Genomic DNA, 19,773 nt, shown 5'->3' on the forward strand with positions numbered 1-19,773 from the left:
GGCAATGTCTGCCAACAAAATAAAAAAAGAATCCCAAAAGTACATTTGGAGAAGCAGTCAAATCCTACCAATTATAAGATTCTTGGGATTTACAATTCTCCTACTAAAATGCCAATATTCAGTACAGTTCACTGGTTAGGCCAACCTTTATACTGAGGTATAAATTACTTGAACACAACATTCTGATTTCGAAGAAAAAGTATCCAAGCCTAACCCTTCCATCTGTGATCTCTGTCTCTAGTTCCTCATTACCCATTTGCTAATCTCAATGAAAACTCATTCACTCAATAATTAACTATTGTACATTATAATAACCATTATAGGAAGCTATCAAAAGATTTTAATCAAGTGAATAGCTAAACACTGGTGCTGCATAAATATTAACCAAATGAAAAAACTGGAAGACAAAGCTAAAAGAAGGTACAGCATAGGTTATGCAGTTAAAGGTACTGTAGTAGCACTGGGTGGTAAGAGATGGTAGCTACACCTATGGTGAACACAGCATACCATACAGACTTGTTGAATTGCTATGTTATACACCTAAACTAATGTAACACTGAGTATCAACTACACTTCAATTAAAAAAAAAAAACTAGAAGAAAGAATAGACATGATCAGATTTGTTTTTGAAATAAGACTTTAGAGTGAAGAGTGGCCTGGAAAGGAAGAAGACTGAATATGGTGTTCACCTAACAAGGACACTACAATTATCTAAGCAAAAAGACTGTAAATATGGCTTAGAATGGGCCACAACTGTGGTGAAAAAAATGTACACCACCTGGAGATGCTGGGAGCTAAGGCTCTCTGGATGACTAGATGGGGAAGGGAGGAAGGGTAGAGGAGGAGTCAAGAAGGAGTTCCAGGTCCCTAGCTTTCAGCTTTTGGTGCGTAATAACTCTACTTAACAAGACAGGGAACAACCAAGGAAGAACTGGTTTAGAGGAATAGAAAGGCAGAATAAGCAGATGGGAGTCCTGAGGCGCTTGGGTGGCTCAGTCAGTTAAGCATCTGCCTTCAGCTCAGGTCATTATCCCAGGATCCTGGAATCAAGCCCCAAGTCAGGCTCCCTGCTCAGCTGGAAGCCTGCTTCTCCCTCTCACTCTGCCCCTCCCTCTACCTGTGCGCTTGCACGTGCTCTCTCTCTAACAGATGACCTTTAAAAAAAAATCTTTTTAAAAAATTTAAAAGATAAAAAAATGGAGTCTTAGACATGATGATATAGTTCAATGGATTCATGTCAGAAATACAAAAGACAAAGATCAAAGTTTTAGGTATTACTTAACATTCACGAGAAAGCAAAGCAGAAATTAAGTTTATTTTAAAGATGTGAAAAAAAGGCTCAAAAAGTTTATAATCTTTACTCAAATTCAGACAGCTAAGTATCAGACACATCTTGCTCTTCCAAGTTCTAATCCAGAGGTGTTTCTCCCATACCACTTTTAACACTAAATTTTCAACTGTATAGAAATTTTTTTAAAGACAAAATTAATCTTGGACAAGATGTCATCTAAGTTTTTTCCCATATATATATATATATATATATATATATATATATATATATACACCCTGGAAGCCACTAATCAGGAATCATGGTTTCTACATATATGGGGGAAATGGGTCTTCAGAGAAATCCTCTCAACTGGTACTAGGAAATGAGGGATAAATCTAAAAATCTCTTCATAAACACCTATCACCTAGATGGCCTCAAAATGAAAATATTTGCAGGGCGCCTGCATAGCACGGTTGGTTAAGCGTCGAGTCTTGGTTTGGGCTCAGGTCATGATCTCAGGGTCATGAGATCAAGCCCTGTGTGGGGCTCCGCGCTCAGCACCATGGGGCTTCTTAGGACTCTCTCTCCCTCTCCCTCTGCCCCTCCCCGCCTTAAAAAATAAATAAATAGGGGTGCCTGGGTGGTTCAGTCAGTTAAGCAACTGACTCCTGCTTTCAGCTCAGATGATGATCTCTCAGTAGTGAGACGGAGCCCCATGTCGGGCTCCACCTCAGCATGGAGTCAGCTTCAGATTCTCTCTCCCTCTCCCTCTGCTTCCCACCCCCAACCACTCATGTATACATGCTCTCAAATAAACAAATAAATTCTTTAAAAAGAAAAAGAAAATATTTGCTACATTGAGCTTCTGGCTATCCATTCTCCAGACTCTGGTCAAGTCTAACCTCCAGCAAACTTATCTCCCCAATAATTCTTGTCCCCTTTTAGTTATGTTTCAAGTCATAATCGACAGTTCATTAAATGTTAAAATGTTAAAACTATTTGTTATATATGACTCCTGTTGACCCAAAAATTCGTTGGAGGCTGGGTCTATGTAGCAATAAGTCTATTAAGAATGAGAATACATGGTAGGAGAGATTCTTCAGAAATGTCACAGCCAGAAGCTGGGATGGCAGTACCCAGGTATATTCCAGTGTGGGGTAACTCAAAGCAGGAAAAGATATTCAATACTAACTAGCAAATGTGCCACATAAGGGGTGCCTGGTGGCTCAGTCGTTAAGCGTCTGCCTTCGGCCCAGGTCATGATCCCAGGGTCCTGGGATCGAGTCCCACGTCAGGCTCCCTGCTCAGCGGGAAGCCTGCTTCTCCCTCTCCCCCTCCCCCTGCTTGTGTTCCCTCTCTCGCCATCTCTCTCTCTGTCAAATAAAGAAATAAAATCTTTAAAAAAAAAAAATGTGCCACATAAAATATCCTTGGATGGGAGAATGGAAAGGGAGGAACTAGCCTGAAGTTACTATAGATAAGTGAATAGCTCAGGAAAGAAAGACACAGTAGAAAACAAAAAGCAGATCCTTGGGAGCAGAGAAGTAACTAAATAGAGGTCTAAAGAAATAATGCTTTTACAAATCCATATACAAAATAGATAAATAAACCAACTTTTTAAATGGGCAAAATATATGAATAGACATTTCTTCAAGAATGTTTGCAAACAGCCAATAATCACATTAAAAGATGCTCAATGTCATTAGTCATTAGAAAAATACGAATCAAAACCACAAGATATCACTTCAGACCCACTATGATTGCTAAAACCAAAGACAGACAATAGTATTAGTGAGGATGTAAAGAAATCAAACCCCTCATACACTACTGGTAGGAATGTAAAATGGTACAGCCACTTTGGAAAACAATCTGGCCATTCCTCAAAATGTTAAACACAGAGTTACCATACAACCCAACAATTCTATTTCTAAGTATATACCCAAGAAAAATGAAAACATGTCCACATGAAAATCTTTAAACAAATGTTCATAGAAGCACTATTCATCACAGTAAAAAGGTAGCAACAACCCAAATATCCATCAACTGACAAACAAAATGTGGTATATCCATACAATGGAACATTATTCAGTGATAAAAAGGAATGAAATACTTTCATGCTACAATGTAGATAGACCTTAAAAACATCATGCTAATTGAAAGAAGCCAGTCACAAAAGGCCACATGTTATAGGAATCAATTTATATGAAATGTACAGAATAGGCAAATGTTCAGAGGCAGAAAGTAGATTAATGGTTACATAGGGCTGGGGGGATGGGAGGATAAAGAGGTGACAGCTAAAGGGTATAGGGATTCTTTCTGAAGTGATTAAAATGTTCTAAAATTGACTATAATGATGGCTGCATGCATCTGTGAATATACTAAAAATCACTGAAGAGTACAGTTTAATTGGGTAAATTGTATCTTACGTGAATTATATCTCAATAAGCCTTTAAAAAGAAAAAGTAATTCAGAAATACTCTACTTCAGTTGGCCTAGGCTAGGACTCTAGCAACCTCAGTCCAGGAATTCCCTGTGCAACACAACATCTTAAAATAAAACATTCAGTTGGGCGCCTGGGTGGCTCAGTTGGTTAAGCAACTGCCTTCCACTCAGGTCATGATCCTGGAGTCCCGGGATCGAGTCCCGCATCGGGCTCCCTGCTCGGCAGGGAGTCTGCTTCTCCCTCTGACCCTCCTCCCTCTCAGACTCTCTGTCTCTCATTCTCTCTGTCTCAAATAAATAAATAAAATCTTTAAAAAAAAATAAAACATTCAGCTTTATTTTACTGGCAGTTAACTCTCAAAAGGGTGCATGTTAGAACCAGTTATAATGCTTTAAAGAAAATACTGATCCCCTGGGGCACCTGGGTGGTTCAGTCGTTAAGCGTCTGCCTTCGGCTCAGGTCATGATCCCAGAGTCCTGGGATCGAGTCCCACATCGGGCTCCCTGCTCTGCGGGGAGCCTGCTTCTCCCTCTCCCACTCCCCCTGCTTGTGTTTCCTCTCTCGCTGTGTCTCTCTCTGTCAAATAAATAAATAAAATCTCTAAAAAAGAAAATACTGATCCCTAGGATCACCCCAGTCCCACTGGATCAAAATCTCTATTATGTGGGGGTGCCTGGCTGGCTCAGTCAGTACAGTGTAACTCCTGATCTCAGGGGTTGTGAGTTTGAGCCCCATGATGGGTGTAGAGATTACTATTTTATTTTTAAGGTTTTACCTATTTGAGAGAGAAAGAGAGAGCACGAAGGGGGGGGCAGAGGAAGAAGCAGACTCCCCACTGAGCAGGGAGCCTGACACAGGGCTCGACGCCAGGACCCCGGGATCATGACCTGAGCCAAAGGCAGATGCTTAACCGACTGAGTTACCCAGGAGCCCCAAGAGATTACTTTAAAATCTAAATTAATCATCTCTATGATAGGGTACATAAATCTATATATATGTTTTTGTATTCCAGAGATTAAAAGGAAGATGTGAGGCTTTAATAGACATGCTGAGAACAAGTGAGGAAATTTGAATATAGTCTTTCTATTAGATGCTTTTTTTTTTTAATTTTTTTTAAAGATTTTATTTATTTATTTGAGCCAGAGAGAATGAGAGAGAGGGAGAGAGCACATGAGAAGGGGTAGGGTCAGAGGGAGAAGCAGGCTCCCTGCCGAGCAGGGAGCCCGATGCGGGACTCGATCCCGGGACTCCAGGATCATGACCTGAGCCGAAGGCAGTTGCTTAACCAACTGAGCCACCCAGGCGCCCCCTATTAGATGCTATTATTAAATTGATGTTAAACTTCCTGGATCTGATAATATATTGTGGTTATTTAGGAGATTGTCCTTGGTCTTACAAAAAAATACTTAAGAGTGAGGTATCATAAGGTCTGTGACTTGCTTTGAAATGTTTCGGGGGAAAAAAATACATACATACACAGATAAAGCAAATGTGGCAAAATGTAAGTTACAACCAAATTGACCAATCTAAGTAAGTTTATGTGGGTATTCACTGTATTTGAAATTTTCAAAATAAAAAGTTGGGGAGCAGGAAAGTTCCTGATTCTTCCTATGGCCTAAGAGTCAAACTTCAGGTCATAAGGAAATCTTCTGATCCAAAAATTACCTTCCCACCTGCTATAAGAAGACTATTTCCCTATCCCCACTTCCCAGAATGACAAATGGACAAAGCTTTCTAATCTATACATGCCAACCCAAAAGATTTATAATCCCAAAGAACAGATGAGATTATATTTTAATGGGAACAAGTTTCTGTTATTGTACCCTGAAAATTACTAGTGTGCCTTGTCCTTTAGGAAGAATGTGAGATCAGCAGGAAGTCAATGGGTACCTTCAATAAAAAGGCAGAGGTATTGAGGATAAAAGGGTAGAAGATGCAATCACAGGCAGAAAACAACCTGCTCAGACTACACAGCTTAACTTTGTTAGATTCTATCATACAAATTCTAGACAAAGAAAAGGCTCATTCTTGCATCCAATATATACTAAACTGCCCACTATCCTATCCTCATGTACTAAATATGTGTATCACAGAACTATACAAAGAAGCAACATAACTTCACAAGGTTAAGAATCCTGTCTATTAAAAAGCTCTTTCCCGGGCGCCTGGGTGGCTCAGTTGGTTAAGCGACTGCCTTCGGCTCAGGTCATGATCCTGGAGTCCCAGGATCGAGTCCCGCATGGGGCTCCCTGCTCGGCAGGGAGTCTGCTTCTCCCTCTGACCCTCCCCCCTCTCATGCTCTCTCTATCTCATTCTCTCTCAAATGAATAAATAAAATCTTTAAAAAAAAAAAAAGCTCTTTCCCTAGGGACGCCTGGGTGGCTCAGTCGGTTAAGCATCTGCCTTTGGCTCGGGTCATGATCCCAGTGTCCTGGGATCGAGTCCCACATGGGACTCCCTGCTCAGTGGGGAATCTGCTTCTCCTTCCCCCACTCCCCCTGCTTGTGCTCCCTCTCTCGCTGTCTCTCTCTCTCTGTCAAATAAATAAATCTAAAATCTTAAAAAAAAAAATAGAAAGCTCTTTCCCACAGGGCACCTGGGTGGCTCAGTCGGTTAAGTGTCTGCCTTCGGCAGAGGTTATAATCCCTGGGTGCTGGGATCAAGCCCCACATCGGGCTCCCTGAGCAGGAAGCCTGCTTCTCCTTCCCCTCTCGCACTCTCTCTCGCTATCTCTGTCTCGCTCTCTCAAATAAATAAAATCTTTAAAAAAAGAAAGCTCTTTCCCAGAAAATTTATTCATTCAATCAACCATACTGAGTCTTTTTCTGGACTCTCCCTACATAATCAGTACCAGTGACAGCATAAGAGAGCAATCAGAATACATTCAATTAAATTCCATTTTTTTTATACTTTACTTTGAAAAATTAAACTATCCAAATCCTAAAAAGAAAAATAATAAATGTGGCCATGGCAATCAAGAATTTGTTCATAGAGCAAGGGACTGTCTTGACTAACACTTACCAAACCAGCAGTAAGAGAAGGTGCAGATTGTCCAAGGGACTGGTTCCTCATTCGAACCAGGTTTGATGCTTCTCCTGAAGACTGCCAAGTCACCTGTCCCACACTGCTATGTACACTGCTGGACAAGGGGAGCAGCTGCTTACCTTCAAACACAAGGTTTGGAAAATATACTTGTAATTATTTATTAATTAATTAATGAAAATATACAATGATATCAAGTGGATAAAAATATAGTGATCCAAAACAAAATGAAGTTCTGCCATATTCATTTTAGAATCTGTAGCCCTTTAAAAATTCCAACTGTCTTGGTGGAGAGGAGAATTGTAAATGGAATACTGAAACTGAATTGACTATTTTAAATTCTCTGTAATATCCATCACCATGCCAGCACCCACCCTAGCAGGCTGAGTTTTCCAGTCCCTTCCACGTTACTTAGTTTCTCACCAACTCAATGCAACATGAGTGGAGCTGACAGCATCTCTAAACAAGTTTGGTCCTTAAGTTTCCAGAAGATGAACACTGATTCTATAACGCTCTGGCCAGACTCCATGTGTTCAGTCCAGGATGACTGACTGACTGCCTTAATCCCAATGAAAGACTGCAAGAAAGTCACTTATAAAAGACTGAGTATCAAGAATTGCAATGACTTTCTAATTGAGGTGCAAGTCCTATTTCAATCTCTTCCATCGTAATGTTCCTCACATTGCTGCTAGTGATTTAACCAAAATAAATGTGATATCATTCCCTGCCCTAAAAAAACTTCTGATGACTCCCTACTATTCAAAATTAGCCAGACTTTTAAAAAAATTAAAGAGATCCTCCTCTATAAATCCAGATTATCTTCCTGGCCTCATCTCCTTCAACTCTTTTCCACACCAATTTGCTCACTCAACTTCAATATTATGCTCTGTATTTTCACCTGGATTTATCTTGATCACCCAATTCACTTGAAAACCTTTCCTCTTCCTAGCAAAATCCTATTCAACATGGAAATACCCACTATAATAAAGGTGTGAGCAAACGGAGTTTTTAGTTTTGCTTTTGGTACAACATATCCTTTTATTGCAAACAAAATGTGATGCAAATTATTTGGAGGGCAATTTAGCAAAATTTACTAAAATTTTAATATGTTTGGACCCAGCATTCCACCTGTAGTAATGTAGTATAATGAAAAAATAGACCAGAATGCTCACCTTAGCAATGCTCACCAGAATAAAACTGAAAATAAATGTTTATTACAATTTAAAGAAATTGTAGTATCTCCACATAATGAAATACTGAACCCATTAAAAATAATGAGGCAGCTCAAAATGTAGTCAAGAGAAAAATATTCAACATTTCCTGTTGAGTAAAGAAAGCAGAAAGGAAGTGTGTGGCATATGATCCCAATTTTTATTTATGTATTTTTTTTAAAGAGTTATTTATTTATTTATTTGACAGAGAGACACAGTGAGAGAGGGAACACAAGCAGGGGGAGCACAAGAGGGAGAAGCAAACTCCCAGCTGAGCAGGGAGCCTGATGCAGGGCTCAATCCCAGGACCCTGGGATCATGACCTGAGCCAAAGGCAGACGCTCAACGACTGAGCCACCCAGGTGCCCCCAGTTTTATTTAAAAAAAAAAAAAAAAAAAGTTTGTGTATATTTACATAAACTTTTAAATGTATATTTAAATATAATGGAGTATATATAAATGGTTGGAGGAAGGGAGACAAAAGAAAGTAAAGATTAAGAAGAACTTTTCACTTTGACATAATTCATGTCTTTGAACTCAAATTTTTTATTACTAGCATATTTACTTTTTTAATCAGAAAAAAATGCAATGTTTTTTAAAAATCTAGTTATCTTTCAAGTCTGTTTGCAAATGTATGTTTATTGGAAAGCCTTCCCATAAAACCCTCTACAAATAATAGTTCTCTACTCAAAACTCCCATAAGGCCAGAGTAGAGACAGCCTGCCTGTTTTCTTTCTGCCAATGTTGTCAAGTTCTCAGATCATCTGCCTACTCCTCATCTATATATTCTAAAGGAAAGCTAGCTCCTTGACTTACCCTATCCACATACACAAAGGCTAGTATCATCTCTCTATCTCCCTTCAAAATAAAAGCTTGCTGGAGAAAAGAGGTTTATGCACCTGCAAAAGAAACCCATTTGGATATATACTAGTCTGGGCTTGAAATGTACCAAGGATTGCCAAGAATTTGAGGAAAACAAACAACATAAGACAGAATGAACAATACAAACAAATGGAGACACTAGCCCTTTAGTAAAGAAATAACTCAGAAAAAAAAAAAACTTAAAAATTCTAATTATTCTTACAATGATTCAAGAGGCTAATATGCAAAATATTCCCAGTTAAACATGTCTGACTGAGCACATACTTTTATCTTTTGTCACCCAGGACAGTAAATGAGAATAAAGAAGTAAAACAAACAAAGGCTATAATGAGGGAGGGGGGATTAACTGAGGAGATGAATAAAATTTGGGGAAATCTAAAACAGATGAATCATAACCAATGGAAATGGGCAAAGAAAGACACAAGGTATAATAAGCATAGAGGAGGTTGCAGTTAAATCACAGTTAAATGAGAGAGTAGGTTACCCTACAAAATCTTAGATAAATTCAGTACTCAGAAATGCAAGATACCAAAGAGGACATAAAATTAAGATGTAAGGCTGAACTCAGATTAAATGAAAATCTATAAAGACTCAAACATAACCACATTCTCACATTGTACCACCCAGTAACCAATAGCCAATTACCCCACAAGATAGAAGGGATATGGCATCTCAGAACAAGGCAATGGATTCTGGTTATTCGGTGCTCAAAAGAGTTGATTCAGAAACAAAAGAAAACTTTTTTTAAAAATTAATACAAAAATCAAAATTCTATTTATTCACACAATATTTATAAGGTAATACATCCTTAAAAGAACAGAATACTATGAAAACAAAAAAATGGCTCTATGTGATTAAATACATGCTTGGCAAAATAATTTCACTAAGAGTGGAAAGATAAAGCCAAGGAACAGTCCTGAAAAGGGACAAAATAAAAAGAAATTTACAACTGGCAAGTACAGGTGGATTATATTTTCTTCTCTACTAATCTAGTATTTTTAGCTGAGGCCAAATGGATTCTCTTTTTTTAATATTCTATTGATTGCTTAAAATTATGTCACATTTTAATTGTTTCCTATTTGGACCATGACTTCCTTGTATCATTTCTTCCCCGTGAATTTTTTAAAGACTTTTCTATGGGGAACGTGGGGAGGCACTGCAGGCTTTGGAACAGATTTTGAAAATCGGAAAAAGAAAATCAAAAGAAGCAAAGGATGTGAAGTCCACAGAAGGAGCAGAGAGCAAAAGTCAAATTCAAAGAGAATAACCAGTGATAGTGGTCAACAAGAAAATATTTAGCAGGTTGAGGAGGCTACCATTCAGAGATGTCATGAGGAAGCAGTAAAGAGAGGAAGATGGCCTTACCCATAAGTGTTCTATACAAAACTACCACCAAAGAAGAAGCCATGAAGATGCTAAGTCAGTTGATATACCCTTAAATATTGACAACACAGTCCCACATTTCTTAAAAAACAAAATGACTCACCTGACAGCGAACTGGCCAGGCTTCCTCTCCGCAACTTACAGTCATCCTGACTAAGTTGCCGTTGGAGTTTAGCTTTTCCGGTGGATGAAAATATGTCAGGATTACTGAGCTTCCTAAAAAGCAGGGGACTAAGTCCAGCTATGACATCCTTCAAAGAAAAAAAAGGTAAAATATAAGTCTGTAATGTCTTTTCTGAAAGTGTAAGGACTTTGTATTAAACATCTCTACAACATTCATTGCAGTTAAAAAGTGCCAGCATTTTACACTTTCTCCTCAACAGCTAAAGCCAGAAACATACTTCTTAGTAAAAGCTGTTTGGGTATGCTATGAAGGCTGTGGGACACTGATTATAAAATGTCAAAGGGTGGCACCTGGGTGGCTCAGTCGGTTAAATGTCTGCCTTCAGCTCAGGTCATGATCCCAGGGTCCTGGGATCAAGCCCCACATCAGGCTCTCTGTTCAGCGAGCGTCTCCCACTGCCTACTGCTCTGACTACTTGTGCTCTCTGTCAAATAAATGAATAAAATCTTAAAAAAAAAAAAAAAGTCAAAGGGGCACCTGGGTGGCTCGGTTGAGCATCCAACTCTTAGTTTTGACTCAGGTCTTGATCTCAGGGTCATGGGATCAAGCCCCAAGTCAGGCTCCACACTCAGCAGGGAATTGACTTGAGATTCTCTCTCTCCCTTTCCCTCTGCCCCTCCCCCACCCTCTCCTTCTCTCTCTGCCCCCCTCTAAAAAAAATAAATAAAAAATAAAGTAAAAAAATAAGTCTTCTTCCACAATGAGTATATGTCTAGTTATGTTTATTTACTTTTTTCCTCCTATTCACTCTTCCTATATCCAGTAAAGAAAAGCCTATTTTAGTTTTTTAAAAATGATAAATAGCAGACCTTCCTTTACCTGTTATACAAAGTTAGAAATGCCTCTAACATTCAATTAATGCTAAAATAAAATGTAGAGCTTTCCTTATAGGTCTATGATAGGAGCTAAATATATTTCAATGAAAAAGCATGAAGTACTATGGAGAAAATGCAGACAATATGAAACATTGAGAGGGCCTCCTTTTTGTCTTTATTTTAATCCAGTTCATCCTACTCCATCCCAATGCCTGCTCCTTTTCACTCAGTAAGCAGTGTCCAACATATCATCAAGATTCAGCATTTTGGGGGTGCCTGGGTGGCTCAGTCGGTTAAGCTTCTCCCTTCGACTCAGGTCACGATCCAGGGTCCTGGGATCAAGCCCCATGTTGGGCTCCCTGCTCAAGGAGCCTGTTTCTCCCTCTCCTCCTGGCTGTGCTCTCTCTATCTCTGCCACTATCTCTGTCTCTCTAAAATAAATAAACAAAATCTTAAAAATTTTTTTCAGACATTTTGAAGCAAATGCTCACCTAACTGGCAGCATTAAAAGAGAAACTATTTTGGGGCGCCTGGGTGGCTCAGTCATTAAGCGTCTACCTTCAGCTCAGGTCGTGATCCCAGGGTCCTGGGATTGAGCCCCGCATGGGGCTCCTTGCTCCACGGGAAGCCTGCTTCTCCCTCTCCCACTCCCCCGGCTTGTGTTCCTGCTCTTGCTATCTCTCTCTCTGTCAAATAAATAAATATTTTTTTAAAAGTCAAAAAATAAAAAACTATTTTGAAAAAAGTAAGATAAATGAGACATCTTTCATATTTCAATAACGGAAGCTATAACAAACACAGACAAGTTGCACATCAAAGTGATATGGACAGTAGGAAGACAAAATGAGAAACATAAAAAGAAACAACTAAAATCTGTGTTACCTGCTGTTTGAAGAACAAGACTCAAGTAAATAGTAAAAGCCACAGGGGGGAAAAGAATGGAAAAATGCCAACATCCTTAAGATTAAAAAAAAAAAAAAACCAACTCTCTAAGGTCATTCGGTGTGATTGGTGGGTTCACAAACATGAGAAAGTGCCAGTATTGGTTGGTAGTGGCTATCCAGAATATAATTTATAAATGCCCACACATAAAAAAGAAAAGTTAAGTTAAAGAAAAATAACAGAAGAAACAAGGAACAGTATTTTTTTAGTTGATAGTAAATTGGGGGAGGAGTACAAGATGGCAGAGGAGTAGGAGACCTAAATTTCATCTGGTCCCAGGAATTCAGCTAGATAGTTATCTAACCATTCTGAACATATACAAACTCAACAGGAAATTGAAGAAAAGAATAGCAGCAATTCTATGATCAGAAAAGCGACCACTTTCTGGAAGGTAGGACATGTGGAGAAGTGAATCTGAGGAAATATTCCAAACGATAGACCCTGGGGGGAGGGAGCCTCCTTAAGCCGCTACTGACAAGTGATAGAGCAGCAGAGCACAAAACTGGAACTTTTAGAAGTCTGCTCCGCTGAGGGACTCCACTCCAGTGGCTAAGCGGGGGGTGGAACCCTCACTGGGACACTGTGGTCTCAGGACCCTTGTGGTCACAGGAAGATGAGGGGTGCCTGAGTGCGGCAGAGCTCCCAGATATCGGAGCAGGGAAGCCGGCTCAGAGTCTCCATAAACCGTGATACCCGGCACGGTCGGGCCACTACTCTTTGAGCAGGGACCCAACAAGCAGCAGATTCAGGGAGATTCCCCTTCCCCCACCCCCCCTGCCCAGGGAGGAGCAGTACAGGAGCGCACTACGGGGATCTGCTGGGTTTGGAGACTCCAAACAGGGTCGAGTACCAGAGATAGAAATGCTGGGTCACAGGCCGGGTGAGCACGGAGTGCGGCCAGAGACCAGGGAGACAGGAGGGATTGACTGCTTTTCTCTGGGGGTGCACTGAGGAGTGGGGCCCCGAGTTCTCGGCTCCTCTGGGGCAGAGATTGGAAAAGCCTCCATTTTCATTCTCATCCTCCAAAGCTGTAAGGAAAGCCTTCAGGGAACAAAAGCTACCAGGCAAAGCCAAGCAGATTCCTTAGCCTGGCCCCAGGCAACGGCTGCTCGATTCCACCTTGGGCAAAGTCTTTTAAGAATCACTGCAACAGGCCCCTTCCCCAGAAGATCCGCAAGACCATCCAGCCAAGACCAAGCTGACTGATCAATGAGAACTACAAAATTCCAGTGCTAGGGGAATAAAACACACAGAATTCATGGCTTTTTCTCCATGATTCTTTAGTCTTTCAACTTTAATTTTCGAATTTTCTTTTTCTTTTTTTTGAATTGTTATTTCCTTTGTCAACCAACTTCTTATCAACTCCTTTAAAATCTTTTTTAATTTTTATTTTTAGTCATATTTGATCCCTTCACTGTATTTAACCTTATTTTTTGTGTGTATATGTATATTATATATATGTATATTTTACATATATATATGCGTGTTTTTCTCTCTTTAAAGTTTTGGGATGCGGTTTCTTCTAACAGACCAAAATATACTCAAAATCTAGTGTATGGCTCTGGTCTATTCACCAGCTTGATCAAAATTCTTTTTTTTTTTTTTTAATTTTTCTTCTTTCTTTTTTCAACCAACTTCTTATCAATTCCTTTTGTAAATCTTTTTTTCATTTTAATTTTTAGTCGTATCCCATTCCTTCATTGTATTTAACCTTATTTTTTGTGTGTGTGTATATTATGTATTTTATATATATATATATATGTTTTTCTTTCTTTAAAATTTTGGGATCCAGTTTCTTCTAACAGACCAAAATACACCCAAAATCCAGTGTATGGCTCTGTTCTATTCACCAGCCTGATCATATTCTACTTTTTTTTTCTTTTCTTCTTTTTTCTTTTCCCCCCAGTTTCAGGACTCTACTGATTTGTTTAATGTGTATTTCTCTGGGGTCGTTGTTACCCTTTCAGCATTTTGTTCTCTCATTCATCTATTCTTCTCTCGACAAAATGACAAAACGGAAAAACTCACCTCAAAAAATAGAACAAGAGGCAGTACCGACTGCCAGGGACCTAATCAATATGGACATTAGTAAGATGTTGGAACTAGAGTTCAGAATAACGATTATAAATATACTAGCTGGGCTTGGGGAAAAAACATAGAAGACACTAGAGAATCCTTTTCTGGAGAAATAAAATCTAATCAAGTTGAAATCAAAAAAGGCTATTAATGATATGTAATCAAAACTGGAGGCTCTAACTGCTAGGATAAATGAGGCAGAAGAAAGAATTAGTGACACAGGAGACCAAATGATGGAGAATAAAGAAGCTGAGAAAAAGAGAGATAAGCAACTACTGGATCATGAGAGGAGAATTCAAGATAAGTGATACCACAAAGCAAAACATTAGAATAATTGGGATCCCAGAAGAAAAAGAAAGGGGTGGGGGGCAGAAGGTATATTGGAGCAAATTATGGCAGAGAACTTCCCTAATTTGGGGAAGGAAACAGGCATCAAAATCCAGGAGGCTCAGAGAACCCCCCTCAAAATCAGTGAAAACAGGTCAACACCCCAACATCTAATAGTAAAACATACAAATCTCAGAGACAAAGAGAAAATCCTGAAAGCAGCTTGGGACAAGAGGTCTGTAACCTACAATGGTAGAAACATTAGATTGGCAGCAGACCTATCCACAGAGACCTGGCAGGCCAGAAAGGACTGGCATGATATATTCAGGATAATAAATGAGAAAAATATGCAGCCAAGAATACTTTATCCAGCTAGGCTGTCGCTGATAATAAAAGGAGAGATAAAAAGCTTCAAGGACAGGGGTGCCTGGGTGGCTCAGTCATTAAGCATCTGCCTTTGGCTCAGGTCATGATCCCAGGGTTCTGGGATCGAGCCCCACATTGGGCTCCCTGCTCAGCAGAAAGCCTGCTTCTCCCTCTCCCCCTGCTCGTGTTCCCTCTCTCACTGTGTCTCTCTCTGTCAAATAAGTAAATAAAATCTTAAAAAAAAAAGAAAAAGCTTCAAAGACAAACAGAAACTAAATGAATTTGCAATCATCAAGCCAACCCTACAAAAAGTATTAAAAGGGGTCATCTAAGGAAAGAGAGAGCCCAAAAGTAACATAGACCAGAAAGGAACAGAGACAATATACAGTAACAGTCACCTTACAGGCAATACAATGGCACTAAATTCGTATCTTTCAATAGTTACCCTGAATGTAAATGGGCTAAATGCCCCAATTAAAAAGACACAGGGTATCAGATTGGATAAAAAAGCAAGACCCATCAATATACTGTCTGCAAGAGACTCATTTTAGAGCCAAAGACACCTCCAGATTGAAAGTGAGGGGGTGGAAAACTACTTATCATGCTAATGGACATCAAAAGAAAGCTGGGGTGGCAATCCTTATATCAGACAAATTAGATTTTAAACCAAAGACTACTAAGAGATGAGGAAGGACACTATATCATACTTAAAGGGTCTATCCAACAAGAAGATCTAACAACTGTAAATATTTATACCCCTAACATGGGAGCAGCCAATTATATAAGCCAATTAATAACAAAATCAAAGAAACACATCGACAATAATACAATAATAGTAGGGGACTTTAACACCTCCCTCACTGCAATGAACAGATCATCTAAGCAAAAGATCAACAATGAAATAAAGGCTTTAAATGACACACTGGACCAGATGGACTTCACAGATATATTCAGAACATTCTATCCCAAAGCTACAGAATACACATTCTTCTCTAGTGCACATGGAACATTCTCCAGAATAGATCACATCCTGGGTCACAAATCAGGTCTCAACTGGCACCAAAAGACTGGGACCATTCCCTGCATATTTTCAGACCACAATGCTTTAAAACTAGAACTCAATCACAAGAGGAAAGTCGGAAAGAACTCAAATACATGGAGGCTAAACAGCATCCTACTAAAGAATGAGTGGGTCAACCAGGAAATTAAAGAAGAATTTAAAAAATTCATGGAAACAAATGAAAATGAAAACACAACTGTTCAAAATCTTTGGAATGCAGCAAAGGTGGTCCTAAGAGGAAAGTATATAGCCATACAAGCCTTTCTCAAGAAACAAGAAAGGTCTCAAACACACAACCTAACCCTACACCTAAAGGAGTTGGAGAAAGAACAACAAATAAAGCCTAAACCCAGCAGAAGAGAAATAATAAAGATGAGAGCAGAAATCAAGGAAACAGGAACCAAAAGAAGAGTAGAACCGATCAACAAAACTAGGAGCTGGTTCTTTAAAAGAATTAATAAGATTGATAAACCCCTGGCCAGACTTATCAAAAAGAAAAGAGAAAGGACCCAAATAAATAAAATCATGAATGAAAGAGGAGAGATCACAACCAACACCAAATAAATACAAAAAATTTTAAGAACATATTACGAGCAACTATATACCGACAAATTAGACAATCTGGAAGAAATGGATGCATTCCTAGAGATGTATCAACTACCAAAACTGAACCAGGAAGAAATAGAAAACCTGAACAGATCCATAACCAGCAAGGAAATTGAAGCAATAATCAAAAAATCTCCCAACAAACAAGAGCCCAGGGCAAGATGGCTTCCCAGGGAAATTCTACCAAACATTTATTTATTTATTTATTTTTAAAGATTTTTTTATTATTTATTTATTTGAGAGAGAGAGAATGAGAGACAGAGAGCATGAGAGGGAGGAGGGTCAGAGGGAGAAGCAGACTCCCTGCCGAGCAGGGAGCCCGATGCGGGACTCAATCCCGGGACTCCAGGATCATGACCTGAGCCGAAGGCAGTCGCTTAATCAACTGAGCCACCCAGGCGCCCCTCTACCAAACATTTAAAGAAGAATTAATACCTATTCTTCTGAAACTGTTCCAAAAAAGAGAAACGGAAGGAAAAGTTCCAAACTCGTTTTATGAGGCCAGCATTATCTTGATCTCAAAACCAGACAAAGAACCCACCAAAAAGGAGAATTACAGACCAATATTCCTGATGAACATGGATGCAAAAATTCTCACCAAAATACTAGTCAATAGGATCCAACAGTACATTAAAAATATTATTCACCACGACCAAATGGGATTTATTCCTGGGCTGCAAGGTTGGTTCAACATTCACAAATCAATGTGACACACTACATAACGAAAGGACAAGAACCATATGATCCTCTCAATTGATGCAGAAAAAGCATTTGACAAAGTACAGCATCCTTTCTTGATTAAAACTCTTCACAGTGTAGGGATAGAGGGTACATACTTCAGTATCATAAAAGCCATCTATGAAAAACCTACAGCAAATATCATTCTCAATGGGGGAAAAACTGAGAGCTTTCCCCCTAAGGTCAGGAACATGGCAGGGATGTCCACTATCACCACTGCTGTTCAACATAGTATTAGAAGTCCCAGCCTCAGCAATCAGACAACAAAAAGAAATAAAATGCAACCGAATTGGCAAAGAAGAAATCAAACTCTCACTCTTTGCAGATGATAGGATACTTTATGTAGAAAACCCCAAAACTGCTAGAACTCATACAGGAATTCAGTAAAGTGGCAGGATATAAAATCAATGCACAGAAATCAGTTGCATTTCTAAACACCAACAATGAGACAGAAGAAAGAGAAATTAAGGAGTGGATCCCATTTACAATTGCATCAAAAACCATAACATACCTAGGAATAAATCTATCCAAAGAGGCAAAAGATCTGTACTCAGAAAACTATAGAATACTCATGAAAGAAATTGAGGAAGACACAAAGAAATGGAAAAACGTTATATGCTCATGGATTGGAAGAACAAATATTGTGAAAATGTCTATGCTACCTAGAGCAATCTACACATTCAATGCAATCCCTATCAAAATACCATCAACTTTTTTTCATAGAAATGGAACAAATAATCCTAAAATTTGTATGGAACCAGAAAAGACCCTGAATAGCCAAAGGAATGTTGAAAAAGAAAAGCAAAGCTGGTGGCATCACAATTCTGGACTTCCAGCTCTATTACAAAGCTGTCATCATCAAGACAGTATGGTACTGGCACAAAAACAGATACATAGATCAATGGAACAGAATAGAGAGCTCAGAAATGGACCCTCAATTCTATGGTCAACTAATCTTTGACAAAGCAGGAAAGAATGTCCAATGGAAAAAAGACAGTCTCTTCAACAAATGGTGTTGGGAAAATTGGACAGCCACATGCAGAAGAATGAAACTGGACCATTTTCTTACACCATATGCAAAAATAGACTCAAAATGGATGAAAGACCTAAATGTGAGACAGGAATCCATCAAAATCGTTGAGGAGAACACAGGAAAGTAAGGAAGACCTGGAAGATATCAAGCTGAAATAATATTCCATATGAAGACAGGATGGGGAGGGAAAGGTCTCATCCCCAAAATAATTTACAAATGAGCTACATCAGAGAGCCAGCACTGGGATGCCTGCTACAGTGTATGAATGAGCAATTAGTCTTAGCCAGAAAAGGAATAACCACCAATACAGGACTAGATCAGTACCAATTAAGATCAGTACCAATACTCCCTATAACATACCAAAGAAAAAAAAGTCAGAAAACAGAAAAGAAAAATAAAAGCAAATCATGCCCCTTCTTATTCCAAGTCTCTCCTGTCAAAACCTTGCAAAGGGAAGAAAATATTAATTAAATTGGATATGATATTTAACTTTTAAATTAGTATGTCTTTTTAACTTTACTGAAGTATATTACTCATCTCAGAAAAGTACACATACCCAAGCAAGAAACTCAATGAATTTTCACAAGTTAAACATACCCATGTAACCAGCATCAAGATTTAAAAAAAAAAGAAAAGATATGGTGCACCTGGGTGGCTCAGTCAGTTAAGCCTGCGACTCTTGATTTCAGCCCAGGTCTTGATCTCAGGGTTGTGAGTTTCAGGCTCAACTATGCCACCCAGGCACCTCTAATTCTGCCCTTTAAAAATTTCACTTAAGGGGTGCCTGGGTGGCTCAGTCGGTTAAGCGACTGCCTTCGGCTCAGGTCATGATCCTGGAGTCCTGGGATCGAGTCCCGCATCGGGCTCCTTGCTCAGCAGGGAGTCTGTTTCTCCCTCTGACCCTCCTCCCTCTCATGCTCTCTGTCTCTCATTCTCTCTGTCTCAAATAAATAAGTAAAATCTTAAAAAAAAAAAAATTCACTTAATACAGGTGAATTGACTTTATTGCAGCATTTACCAAGAACCTACTTTCATTTAGCGGACTGGTAGGTGAAAAGAATTCTATACCTTGTGGCAGAGTCTTCCTGATCTACCTACCCTACCAAGAGTCAAACCCAGGTGCCACACTAATCAAAGTCCATCCTCTTAATCCCTGTCAAAAAACCTTTGCTTGATTATCTATATGTATGTATCTATATATATCTATCTATCTATATATATATATATATATATATATATATAACATGAACTTTGACCCATACCTCAAGCATTATCAAGCACAGACAAAAATTAACTCTAAATGGATCATGAGTCAAACTATAAAATCTAAAGGTATAAAACTTCAGAAGAAAATAAATACAAGAGTAAATTTTTGTTACTTTTAGAGTTCTTAGA

At 39.0% G+C, this 19,773-nt stretch overlaps 1 protein-coding gene across 14 annotated transcripts in view; it reads right to left on the reverse strand.

Moving 5' to 3' along the window:
* Positions 1 to 19,773, reverse strand: part of MAST2 (microtubule associated serine/threonine kinase 2) — a 219,630-nt gene that overhangs the window by 173,409 nt on the left and 26,448 nt on the right. For all 14 annotated transcript variants that reach the window (XM_064589222.1, XM_064589220.1, XM_064589219.1 and 11 more), the window contains 2 exons: positions 10,335 to 10,482; positions 6,735 to 6,877 (listed from right to left, as the gene is read on the reverse strand). In XM_064589222.1, coding sequence (XP_064445292.1) covers positions 6,735 to 6,877; positions 10,335 to 10,482 — 291 coding nt within the window. The remainder of the gene's footprint in view (positions 1 to 6,734; positions 6,878 to 10,334; positions 10,483 to 19,773) is intronic.

Source organism: Mirounga angustirostris, unplaced genomic scaffold (genome assembly GCF_029215605.1).
Source record: "Mirounga angustirostris isolate CCGP_5_RB_7025 unplaced genomic scaffold, mMirAng1.0.hap1 SCAF_4, whole genome shotgun sequence".
In the NCBI taxonomy this organism is placed as follows: Eukaryota; Metazoa; Chordata; class Mammalia; order Carnivora; family Phocidae; genus Mirounga; species Mirounga angustirostris.